The sequence below is a fragment of the Haliotis rufescens genome, unplaced genomic scaffold (genome assembly GCF_023055435.1).
Source record: "Haliotis rufescens isolate VD_foot unplaced genomic scaffold, xgHalRufe1.0.p SCAF_1, whole genome shotgun sequence".
NCBI lineage: Eukaryota > Metazoa > Mollusca > Gastropoda > Lepetellida > Haliotidae > Haliotis > Haliotis rufescens.
In genome coordinates, this window is record NW_025963779.1 from 69,499,947 (window position 1) to 69,513,912 (window position 13,966).

The 13,966-nt window shown below is 40.3% G+C and overlaps 1 protein-coding gene across 1 annotated transcript; it reads right to left on the reverse strand.

Annotated features, from left to right (window-relative positions):
- Positions 1–3,819: 3,819 nt before the first annotated feature.
- Positions 3,820–8,062, reverse strand: LOC124134062. The gene is made up of 2 exons (XM_046498695.2): positions 7,518–8,062; positions 3,820–5,998 (listed from the first exon to the last, which is right to left on the reverse strand). Exon 2 carries the CDS (start codon positions 5,949–5,951, stop codon positions 5,061–5,063), a length of 891 nt encoding a protein of 296 aa, XP_046354651.2. The 5' UTR covers positions 5,952–5,998; positions 7,518–8,062; the 3' UTR covers positions 3,820–5,060.
- Positions 8,063–13,966: the final 5,904 nt, after the last annotated feature.

Here is a 13,966-nt window from a genome sequence, read left to right on the forward strand (position 1 = left end):
CATCCCATGTCGTCGGGGTAGGATGAACCACAACCAACCTGTGAGTGATACTTCTAGCAACGTTCCATGCCATCAGGGTAGGATGAACCACAACCAACCTGTGAGTGATACTTCTTGCAACGTCCCATGCCGTCAGGGTAGGATGAACCACAACCAACCTGTGAGTGATACTTCTAGCAACGTCCCATGCTGTCGGGGTAGGATGAACCACAACCAACCTGTGAGTGATACTTCCAGCAACGTCCCATGCCGTCGGGGTAGCATGAACCACAACCAACCTGTGAGTGATACTTCCAGCAACGTCCCATGCCGTCGGGGTAGCATGAACCACAACCAACCTGTGAGTGATACTTCCAGCAACGTCCCATGCCGTCGGGGTAGGATGAACCACAACCAACCTGTGAGTGATACTTCTAGCAACGTCCCATGTCGTCGGGGTAGGATGAACCACAACCAACCTGTGAGTGATACTTCCAGCAATGTCCCATGCTGTCAGGGTAGCATGAACCACAACCAACCTGTGAGTGATACTTCTAGCAACGTCCCATGCCGTCAGGGTAGGATGAACCACAACCAACCTGTGAGTGATACTTCCAGCAACGTACCATGCTGTCTGGGTAGCATGAACCACAACCAACTTGTGAGTGATACTTCTAGCAACGTCCCATGTCGTCGGGGTAGGATGAACCACAACCAACCTGTGAGTGATACTTCCAGCAATGTCCCATGCTGTCAGGGTAGCATGAACCACAACCAACCTGTGAGTGATACTTCTAGCAACGTCCCATGCCGTCAGGGTAGGATGAACCACAACCAACCTGTGAGTGATACTTCCAGCAATGTCCCATGCTGTCAGGGTAGCATGAACCACAACCAACCTGTGAGTGATACTTCTAGCAACGTCCCATGCCGTCAGGGTAGGATGAACCACAACCAACCTGTGAGTGATACTTCAAGCAACGTCCCATGCTGTTGGGGTAGCTTGAACCACAACCAACCTGTGAGTGATACTTCTAGCAATGTCCCATGCTGTCGGGGTAGGATGAACCACAACCAACCTGTGAGTGATACTTCTAGCAACATCTCATGCTGTCGGGGTAGCATGATCCACAACCAACCTGTGAGTGATACTTCTAGCAACGTCCCATGCCATCAGGGTAGGATGCACCACAACCAACCTGTGAGTGATACTTAAAGCAACGTCCCATGCTGTCTGGGTAGGATGAACCACAACCAACCTGTGAGTGATACTTCTAGCAACGTCCCATGCTGTTGGGGTAGCATGAACCACAACCAACCTGTGAGTGATACTTCTAGCAACGTCCCATGCCGTCAGGGTAGGATGAACCACAACCAACCTGTGAGTGATACTTCCAGCAACGTACCATGCTGTCAGGGTAGCATGAACCACAACCAACCTGTGAGTGATACTTCTAGCAACGTCCCATGCCGTCAGGGTAGGATGAACCACAACCAACCTGTGAGTGATACTTCAAGCAACGTCCCATGCTGTTGGGGTAGCTTGAACCACAACCAACCTGTGAGTGATACTTCTAGCAATGTCCCATGCTGTCGGGGTAGGATGAACCACAACCAACCTGTGAGTGATACTTCTAGCAACATCTCATGCTGTCGGGGTAGCATGATCCACAACCAACCTGTGAGTGATACTTCTAGCAACGTCCCATGCCATCAGGGTAGGATGCACCACAACCAACCTGTGAGTGATACTTAAAGCAACGTCCCATGCTGTCGGGGTAGGATGAACCACAACCAACCTGTGAGTGATACTTCTAGCAACGTCCCATGCTGTCAGGGTAGCATGAACCACAACCAACCTGTGAGTGATACTTCTAGCAACGTCCCATGCTGTCGGGGTAGGATGAACCACAACCAACCTGTGAGTTAATTCTAGCAACGTCCCATGCCGTCAGGGTAGGATGAACCACAACCAACCTGTGAGTGATACTTCTAGCAACGTCCATGCCGTCGGGGTAGGATGAACCACAACCAACCTGTGAGTGATACTTCCAGCAACGTACCATGCCGTCAGGGTAGCATGAACCACAACCAACCTGTGAGTGATACTTCAAGCAACGTCCCATGCCGTCAGGGTAGCATGAACCACAACCAACCTGTGAGTAATACTTCCAGCAACGTACCATGCTGTCAGGGTAGCATGAACCACAACCAACCTGTGAGTGATACTTCTAGCAATGTCCCATGCCGTCAGGGTAGGATGAACCACAACCAACCTGTGAGTGATACTTCTAGCAAGGTACCATGCTGTCAGGGTAGGATGAACCACAACCAACCTGTGAGTGATACTTCTAGCAATGTCCCATGCCGTCAGGGTAGCATGAACCACAACCAACCTGTGAGTGATACTTACAGCAACGTACCATGCTGTCAGGGTAGGATGAACCACAACCAACCTGTGAGTGATACTTCTAGCAATGTCCCATGCCGTCAGGGTAGCATGAACCACAACCAAGCTGTGAGTGATACTTCAACTAACTCACCACTAAAACTCTTTTGTCACCTCATGAAGCTAGTGTTATATGTGGAGGACATTTCCGTATTTGATGCCTCAATGACAAAAATGATGTCCTATGCAATTTGATATTTTGACTTGTACTGCATGTGCCCATGTTTCTTCAGTTGAACAATTGACTTGCCTTAGCATGTGTTTGTGATGGGTGCCAATGGTGGGGCAGGATACACTCACCTTTTTGCAGATACACCTGGTATCATTTCTATTTAACAGTAATTCATAAACACATGCTCATGATACAGATAGAATGTTCTTTGGCAATGGTTGGTTGGTTGGTTGTTTGGTTTGTTTAATGCTGCACTCAGCAATATTACAGCTATATGACGGCGGTCTGTAAATTATCAAGTCTGGACCAGACAATCCAGTGATTGACATCATGAGCATTGATCCACGCATTAGGGATCGATGACTTGTATCAACCAAGTCAGCGAGCCTGACCACCCAATCCCATTAGTTGCCTTTTACGACAAGCATAGTCAACCTGGAATCTTCACGGGTCATTTGTCTTATGACATGGATGTAGAAGTAGGTTTACTTCCAAATTGAAACAATAAGTTAACTCTGAAATCTACATGTTAAAGAACTTGGAGTGAAACCAACAAACAACTAAGAAATGGTGTAAATTAACAATTGTATTATAGTTTTACAAATCAATATATATTACTGCAAAGTAAATACACAACAGCGTGACAGTACAAAATTCGATGGCAGTATAAAGAAGAATAGCAGTAAGGATGGTTGGTTGGTTGTTTAACGCCACACTCAGCAATATTCCAGCTATATGATGGCGGTCTGTAAATAATCGAGTCTGGACCAGACAATCCAGTGATTATTATCATGAGCATCGATCCACGCAATTGGGATCGATGACATGCATCAACCAAGTCAGCGAGCCTGACCACCCGATCCTGCAGTGGTGACAGCAAACAGTCAGTGATAATAATATTCACCTAGCAGCAACAGTGGTCAATGGTCCCAAACAGTGAGTGAGTGAGTTTGATTTAACGCTGCTTTCAGCAATATTCCAGCAACAACAGACCTAGACTGGATATCCAGGGTGAAAATATGATCTTCCCACAACCGCTAGTCTTGATGTAATGTGAGATGATATGCATGCGTTTAGCCTACTTTTACGTAGTTCAAATTGAATTACTGACTGATTATCATGTTATTATATTAGATCAATCATTCCAATACCTTATCAACATCAAAATAAATATACACTACTACTTATCATTCTTGTAGAGCAATAGTAGACCATCACATAACACCATTTGATATTTATTTATCAGAGGATCCAATATTCAAATTGACTCCCTTATAGAAAATGACATGATTAAATGATCCTTGGGATATTCCAGCTATATGACAGCTTAAACAAAAAAATATACATGGTCACATGTTTATCTGCAAATATACATTTCAAATTTTGTGTATTAGGATTAAACTGTATGATAAGCTTCAAGGTATAAAAAGAAAATACCTTGCTGGTTTGAACTTTAAATGAACAAAATAAAGTGCCTGATCATCTAAAAAACAAAATATGCTCCAGGAGCAGATGATCTATTTTGTATGGCCTTCCAAACTCATACTTATATGTGCACACACACAAAATATACATATAAAATGGCAGCCTCAAATCCACAGACATCAGCACTTAAAAATCATATAAATGCATATAAAAGATAAATTGTATCTTTTCCTAATATACATGAAGTTGTTTTAAGATGACAGCAATCACTTGGTCAAACACGAATGTTTGGTGCGGCAAAATGTGTTTCTACATCTTTCAGCAGCTGCCTTATTGTTATTAATTGAAATGAGACAACATCAGTGACAGTCTGTTCTTGCAGGCATTCTCAGTGATCACCACCCCTTGCAGGCATTACCTGCTGCCTTGATGGGTCCAGTGTCAACCTCTTACTTCGTCGTTTGACAGCGATTCCAGTTCGAATACCAGGGTTACTCAAGTCTTTGATTGTCCATTGTATTGTGCCTCCATGCTATCTCTTATGCTAAAATTCTCTGAATCCATTCACCACTACAGATTCGTTTCGGGCATTACCATCCCCATCTTCTCTTATCACCTAATTAGCACAGGTTTTCACTTTTTCATGGGCTTTAATTTAACAACCAAAAAACTACTCTTCAGAACGAGAGTTCAGCATAGATCATCCTTAAAAGATAATGGCCTCATATGGTCGAGTCCTCGATATATATATTATTTAATCAGAATACTGTTTTAAATTAACGTTTGGCTTGAAAGATGTTTTCTGGACTACTAGGATGGGAAATGTTCCCAATTACGGTACATTTGAGTCCATACAAACCATATGGGGATTATGGGTCAGATTGGTCCACAGCAACTTATGCTTGCCAAAAGAGTCGACTGACAGGATATATTATCAATCACTGGATTGTCAGGTACAGACTTGATTAATACAATGGAAAGAATGTCACCTGCTTGTAAATTCACCCTCTTTTGATGACCTGACGTTTGCCACTTTCATTCCTTCTTGTCTTCAATTTTCGTTTTGGATTTATCCTTTAGTGAGGATATTTTATTTTTCACTGCTGACAACTTTTGTCCAGGACTTTCACGTAACCCTTTGTCCCCTGTTGACAAATCCTTTGTCCTAATTTGTTCTTCAGAGTCAGTGGCATTTATCGTTGTCAAATGCATCTCCAAATGCAAATGGTCAAATGCTGAATTTCGTTTCATGGTGTGAACTTTTGAAATGGTAAACATATTCCCAATATCGGAGCTTGTGATGAACATGTCTATTGACGAGTCATCTGGTGTGTTAAGCATTAGACTACCGTCAGATGGGAGTCTGCTTTTTACTTTAGCTGCAGGGAAGTTGAAGTCACCCCCAAGCAACAAAGGAACATTCTCCTCCTCTACCTTCAGCTTCAGAAGAAACTTGACCAGCGAGTCAAGGGACTTTTCTTTCTTCTCATTTGGCACCCTATGAGGACCATGCCAACTGGCACATAAGATCTCAAAATTAGGAGCCCCTTTGCTTTTGATTTTATGGACGCAAAGTCTTGGCAGTTCGAAGTAATCCAAGCCGATGTCACTTCTCTTCACCATGTTATCATACATGTTTCTCACAGATGCTTTGTTGTCAATCCGTGAGTAAGTGACTTCCCTCGTATCAAATATGAAACCTGCTTCATTGTGACCTGCATACTGAAAATGGTCTGGAACATCCAAGTCTGCCCATCCCCTTGAGTGAATACCCTTCCATAGGAACTCTTGTACGCAAACCACCAAAGGAACCTGTGTTGTCAGCACATGTGCAATGTACTGCTTTCTCTTTTCTCTCATCCCTTTCCCGGAGTCTCCATTAGCATTGATATCAAGAATCAGGTACTCAGCAGGGGCTCCCGCCATGGCTGGAAATTGGGTAGGCTGATTTGATCACTTTACAGTCGCTGAAACTGAAGTTTTATAGATATTTATTGCTTTATTTATAAGTCGTTGCTATGGTAAAATATTCAAAAACTTTTAAAGGCTTGGAGATTATGTGTCATCAAACGCCAAACGAGTGGATCGTTGCTCACAATAACCAGTCTTAATTATCCGACCAAACAGATTGCATAGGGCGTAAAATGAAACATAACGGTTATCACATACATAGAGTGTGAATTTGACCTTAAATATCGGTGACAAGTATTTCTAGAGCAAGTATAATGTCCCATGGTGGAGATCGATGTAGGATCGGATGGTCAGGCTCGCTGACTTGGTTGATGCATGCGTAGATCGATGCTCATTATGTCAATCACTGGATTGTCTGGTCCAGACTTGATTATTTACAGACCGCCGTCATATATAGCTGGAATGTTGCTTAGTGCGCGTTAAACAACAAACAATCAAAACATAGGTACGAATCAAAGATATGCCCTGATAATGATCCTTGAAAGCACTTTAGCTGAGGGCTTGTGCTTTTTCACCAATGTTTTAACTATGACCCTTAACACTTAAGGCTTTCCTTATACATTTTACGTTAATACATGGCATGTTAGTCCGGCATCCGTCGTCAACGTCTTCTCCGAAACCACTACATCGATGAACATGAAACTGTTCCTTGGAACCAATCTCTTTCCCTCCCGATTCTAAAATAGGTCTTCAGCAACCCATGCTTGTCGTAAGAGGCAACTAAAGGTATCGGGTGGTCAGGCTCGCTGACTTGGTTGATGCATGTCATCGATCCCAACTGCGTGGATCGATACTCATGATGTCAATCACTGGATTGTCTGGTCCAGATTCGATTAGAGACCGTATTTACAGACCGCCGTCATATAGCTGGAATATTGCTGAGTGCGGCGTAAAACAACAAACCAACCAACCAACCAACCCGGTTCTACACAAATTGTCCAAAGACGACAGCAGCCATTTTGAAAACTTTTTGTTGCAATTTCTCATCCATTCCTGTCCAAACTGAAATGAGTGTGTGAGTACGTTGGGTTTAATGCTGTGTTCCATTTATATCGCCAAGGTGAGCCTATTATGGGAGGAAAGTCTAAAGTGATGCAGGTAATATTTTCCTTGATTTAACCTTTCACTTTGCTTGTGGCCTTGATTTCTCTCAAATGAAGTCTTTGGTGTGTAAACCTTAGCTCCCACAAGACCACTGGACCAATGATGACACCAAATGAAGAGGTTTAAATCTATGTTAGTTTTGGTACATGGATTTTGCATTTTTTACTCTCTCTCTCTCTCTCTCTCTCTCTCTCTCTCTCTCTCTCTCTCTCTCTCTCACACACACACACACACACCCACACACACACACACGCCTGTCTTTTGCGACAATTTTTACATCTCTCACTCACACACACACACACACACACACACCCTGATCGGACATATAACCATCTTCCCTTACATTACTTCCTTGTCTAATGGACGTCGTCGCTCCAACTTGTTTCAGTATGTATACATAATGTACTCAATACTTACGTTTACATGCAAATCTAAGGAGATGATTAGTGACGAAACAGTCCACAGACACAGTACCAATCCTGACCACCTCAAGTCAACTCCAAATCTGAAAATGGAACGCTTCTCTCTCGGAGAGCAAGGCGCAGTTCATCGCGTTATGTTCTATAAATAGATTTGGGAATGTACTGACCTAAATATTGAACAATACGTGTACACTCCGATATGTCCACACTGTCTGCCGCCTCCACATGTAGGTACATGCAGCGTGTACTAATCTGTAGACCTTTATACGCTGTGCTGTAGGCAAGTTCGCTCTCCAGCAGTAATCTGGGCCCACGGGAACACAAAGGTTGTATAAAAGTGCACAGTTCCTATTAATAGTTGGAAACTGGCATCAAAGAAAAACAATAAGTTCCGTTTTATACATCACAGCAACATTTTAAGGTACGCGATTATGCCTTATTGTCAGATGCACAGAAGCTCGCCTTTATTATCAAATTTGAGTTGTAAGTGGTGAGGTGTGCTAAGCTGGCTACATGTATGCATAAAACAATCACTGGATTGTCTGGTCCTGACTCGATTATTTACAGACCGCCGTCATTTAGCTGGAATATTGCTGAGTGCGGCGTTAAACAACAAACCAACCAAAACCAAACCAATCATACTCGCATAATAAAGAAACGCAACACCAGCTTTATACTCACATAGTTTTACTTACTCTCAGCCCATCTACCAATACAGGATAGGATCAGATCGGCCAGACTCGTCACTAAATGGGGAAAACTTAGAATGATCGAGATTTGACTCGATCGATTGCAAACCGCACTCTCTTCTCCTATTGTTAAAGTATCATTTTATAGTGTTCGGGCCTGGCCTGTCTTTGTCACATGTCACCATACCTCATTTGGATTCGTCAAAGGTTAGATCTGACCATGAACTCATGTGTGTCGTAATCTGAAAAATACAGAAGCCTACGTGCCAGATTGCTCATCTCTCAATTGATTTTGTGACTCGCTCCGGATGCTCCAAATGAAATATATCTTGAATCTCTCTGCTTGTTTCATTAACTCATGGACGATAACCTGGAACCAATCCAATGATAAATATGAAATGTCCAGAATACGCTTGTGATAAATGTGAAATGTCTTATATCTATTAATTCCTTTCGAACTAAAAGTTCTCTGTCACATTGTATCTCTAATGCAACTCCTCATTGCAGCTATAAACGGTTTTATTTGTAACCAGTTTCTTATGTTTTTGAGACGCATTTTAACCTTATAACATCCTCCGTCTGTGGACAAGAGCTGCCCACAGCTCGGAAGACATAACCACGAGTTCAGGTCTGAGATGTAAAATACAATCACACTAAACACAATAGAAGTAAAACAGGATCGATCATTCCATATCAAATTGTAACCAGTTTCATTGTTTTTGTAAAGATCCGGAAAACAGCGAATTCTCTAACAGTCAAAATGTATTTACATGGTAAAGAATAAGAGAAATGATCCTATGTTACCTCGTATAACCACAAAGCAGAATCACCACGAAATATTATTCAAATACAATGTAGAATTAATTAATAGCGATGCATAAATGTCAAATGTCACTGCACATGGCCACAATATGGCACCACCATTCACGAAAGTGTATTTGTGGCTGGTCCCAATCGAATTCACTGGCTCCTTTTTGTTTCGAAAAGTCAATTGGCTGAACGCTGTCCAACGTTCTTGAATCCTTGAAAACACACGGCCTATGCACACAGTCTGGTCCTTGGCTGGGGTGGCAAAGCGAGAGGTCGACTTTTCTTGACACTGCTTGAGTGTTGACTGGTTGCTGTCTAAAGATGTTGTATGCCGATAGAGTCACAGCGTGTATGCGGGGGTCATGAGCACCTGTAGATGTAGACGTCGGGGTAGCTGACACATATGGATAACCCTCTGTGGCTTGCGGTCTGTGTTCATCGGCAGAGGTTATAGGACAGCGTACACCATCGACAGCAAGCGTGTAGCCAGAAGCCAGATTAACAATTTGGCGTGGACCAGACGACAGCGGGGGAAGTGCTTGACTCTCCGCCCTATAGAATGGGGTACGGCCATCATCTACAACACTTAAAGGTACTGGTAATTCACGATCAACAAGTGAATAGTACCATACCAACTATAGAAATATTAATACATATATTGATGTGACATCTGCAGCTCAGACTACTGTCTGTAAAAATAAGACTATATACACAATAATAGTCTTCTGGCATATGCTTATCTGCATATAAGGATCATAACGGCAGGAATCGAATTTCCGGACCATTCATTACTTGCGTAGACCAATATAACAATAAAAAGACATTAATAAGCACGAACAAATCGCAAAAAGCCATAGACTGCTGCAACAGTACAGTCGGATAAACTTTAAAAATTCTAACTTACAACATTCAGTAAATGCTTTGTTGTTAATAACACCAAAACCAACATATATAATAAAGGGATGGACTGAGAGCACGCATTGAAACACCGATAGTAATTGAACGTAGAAAGTAATATAGAAGATACACAATAGTAGAATAATGTAATGAAATGTAACCAAGTGACCATCATATGACCATCATATGAGAGAACCCAATTTCAAATACAGGTCTTGTCTCTCCAGAAAAATAATTAATTCAATATTGTCACAATAATGAGATGTAATAAGTAGAAATATACTTTCTCCTTGTAATTCGGTATCTGGAAAAGGGGGATAACTATTATGATAACATATTTCAAATTCGTAACCATTTTATAGTCTGATCTTCAGACTACTGTCTGTAAAAATAAGACTATATAAACAATAATAGTCTTCTGGCATATGCATATCTGCATATAAGGATCATAACGGCAGGAATCGAATTTCCGGACCATTCATTACTTGCGTAGACCAATATAACAATAAAAAGACATTAATAAGCACGAACAAATCGCAAAAAGCCATAGACTAATTAATACATATAAAGATGTGACATCTGCAGCTCAGACTACTGTCTGTAAAAATAAGACTATATAAACAATAATAGTCTTCTGGCATATGCATATCTGCATATAAGGATCATAACGGCAGGAATCGAATTTCCGGACCATTCATTACTTGCGTAGACCAATATAACAATAAAAAGACATTAATAAGCACGAACAAATCGCAAAAAGCCATAGACTGCTGCAACAGTACAGTCGGATAAACTTTAAAAATTCAAACTTACAACATTCAGTAAATGCTTTGTTGTTAATAACACCAAAACCAACATATATAATAAAGGGATTGACTGAGGGCACGCATTGAAACACCGATAGTAATTGAACGTAGAAAGTAATATAGAAGATACACAATAGTAGAATAATGTAATGAAATGTAACCAAGTGACCATCATATGACCATCATATGAGAGAACCCAATTTCAAATACAGGTCTTGTCTCTCCAGAAAAATAATTAATTCAATATTGTCACAATAATGAGATGTAATAAGTAGAAATATATACTTTCTCCTTGTAATTCGGTATCTGGAAAAGGGGGATAACTATTATGATAACATATTTCAAATTCGTAACCATTTTATAGTCTGATCTTCAGACTACTGTCTGTAAAAATAAGACTATATAAACAATAATAGTCTTCTGGCATATGCATATCTGCATATAAGGATCATAACGGCAGGAATCGAATTTCCGGACAATTCATTACTTGCGTAGACCAATATAACAATAAAAAGACATTAATAAGCACGAACAAATCGCAAAAAGCCATAGACTAATTAATACATATAAAGATGTGACATCTGCAGCTCAGACTACTGTCTGTAAAAATAAGACTATATAAACAATAATAGTCTTCTGGCATATGCATATCTGCATATAAGGATCATAACGGCAGGAATCGAATTTCCGGACCATTCATTACTTGCGTAGACCAATATAACAATAAAAAGACATTAATAAGCACGAACAAATCGCAAAAAGCCATAGACTGCTGCAACAGTACAGTCGGATAAACTTTAAAAATTCTAACTTACAACATTCAGTAAATGCTTTGTTGTTAATAACACCAAAACCAACATATATAATAAAGGGATGGACTGAGAGCACACATTGAAACACCGATAGTAATTGAACGTAGAAAGTAATATAGAAGATACACAATAGTAGAATAATGTAATGAAATGTAACCAAGTGACCATCATATGACCATCATATGAGAGAACCCAATTTCAAATACAGGTCTTGTCTCTCCAGAAAAATAATTAATTCAATATTGTCACAATAATGAGATGTAATAAGTAGAAATATATACTTTCTCCTTGTAATTCGGTATCTGGAAAAGGGGGATAACTATTATGATAACATATTTCAAATTCGTAACCATTTTATAGTCTGATCTTCAGACTACTGTCTGTAAAAATAAGACTATATAAACAATAATAGTCTTCTGGCATATGCATATCTGCATATAAGGATCATAACGGCAGGAATCGAATTTCCGGACAATTCATTACTTGCGTAGACCAATATAACAATTAAAAGACATTAATAAGCACGAACAAATCGCAAAAAGCCATAGACTAATTAATACATATAAAGATGTGACATCTGCAGCTCAGACTACTGTCTGTAAAAATAAGACTATATAAACAATAATAGTCTTCTGGCATATGCATATCGGCATTTAAGGATCATAACGGCAGGAATCGAATTTCCGGACCATTCATTACTTGCGTAGACCAATATAACAATAAAAAGACATTAATAAGCACGAACAAATCGCAAAAAGCCATAGACTGCTGCAACAGTACAGTCGGATAAACTTTAAAAATTCTAACTTACAACATTCAGTAAATGCTTTGTTGTTAATAACACCAAAACCAACATATATAATAAAGGGATGGACTGAGAGCACACATTGAAACACCGATAGTAATTGAACGTAGAAAGTAATATAGAAGATACACAATAGTAGAATAATGTAATGAAATGTAACCAAGTGACCATCATATGACCATCATATGAGAGAACCCAATTTCAAATACAGGTCTTGTCTCTCCAGAAAAATAATTAATTCAATATTGTCACAATAATGAGATGTAATAAGTAGAAATATACTTTCGCCTTGTAATTCGGTATCTGGAAAAGGGGGATAACTATTATGATAACATATTTCAAATTCGTAACCATTTTATAGTCTGATCTTCTCACTGTACCCTACTGACAACCGTTAATAACACTCACAAATAACTGGTCCGTGAAACGGTTGAAACCAAGCCATTACAATATGAGATATTACGGGCAAGAATAAATGAATCGTCATCATTGGTCTAAAGACGCTTACTCCAAGTTGTCTCCATCAGCATTCATACTCGCATAATAAAGAAACGCAACATTAGCTTTATACTCACATAGTTTTACTTACTCTCAGCCCATCTACTAATACAGGATAGGATCAGACCGGCCAGACTCGTCACTAAATGGGGAAAACTTAGAATGATCGAGATTTGACTCGATCGATTGCAAACCGCACTCTCTTCTCCTATTGTTAAAGTATCATTTTATAGTGTTCGGGCCTGGCCTGTCTTTGTCACATGTCACCATACCTCATTTGGATTCGTTAAAAGTTAGATCTGACCATGAACTCATGTGTGTCGTAATCTGAAAAAGCCTACAGAAGCCTACGTGCCAGATTGCCCATCTCTCTATTGATTTTGTGACTAATTTTAACTAATGGACGATAACCTGGAACCAATCCAATGATAAATATGAAATGTCCAGAATACGCTTGTGATAAATGTGAAATGTCTTTTATCTATTAATTCCTTTCGAACTAAAAGTTTTCTGTCACATTGTATCTTTAATGCAACTCCTCATTGCAGCTATAAACGGTTTTGTTGTCACTGGTTTTGTCACTGTCACAGTCGAGGTTACTTCGGCCTCAATTCAACTTCAGAATATCAGGACTTTGGAATATAAGGTGCCATCTGTCTAACCTGTTTCAGTATGTATAAACAATGTACTCGATGCATAGAGGTTATCACGCGAGTGTGTTTTGAGATGGTAAATATTCTGCATTAGGAATAAACATTGTATTTAGCGAGCCTTGGCATTGCGAGTTTTCCTGGAATGCGCGCATTAATATTTATTACGTTACAGGGTAAGTGATGTGTCAGTCTGACAGTGACAGTAGCCAATATAGTTCCAACTGAAATCTGTTTCTTATATAGTGGCGAAGCAACATATACGCAAAACAACAATTGTTTTTTACTTGAATTTCGCGGCAATCCATCGGTCTGTCCGCTAGAGTAACTGCCCTTTGCCGCAGAGGTCTACAAGCACAGATATGGCTACTGATCCGGCTTGGCTATGCCCAGTGCCCTTGCAAAATTGTTTCGAAATTTATATATCCAAAGTTGCCAAAACTTATAAAATGCCTTAGCTACGTCACAGCTAGACAC

Excerpts from the sequence above, each read along its gene's own strand:
- LOC124134062 (XM_046498695.2), bottom strand. The coding sequence starts at position 5,951 with ATGGCGGGAGCCCCTGCTGAGTACCTGATTCTTGATATCAATGCTAAT.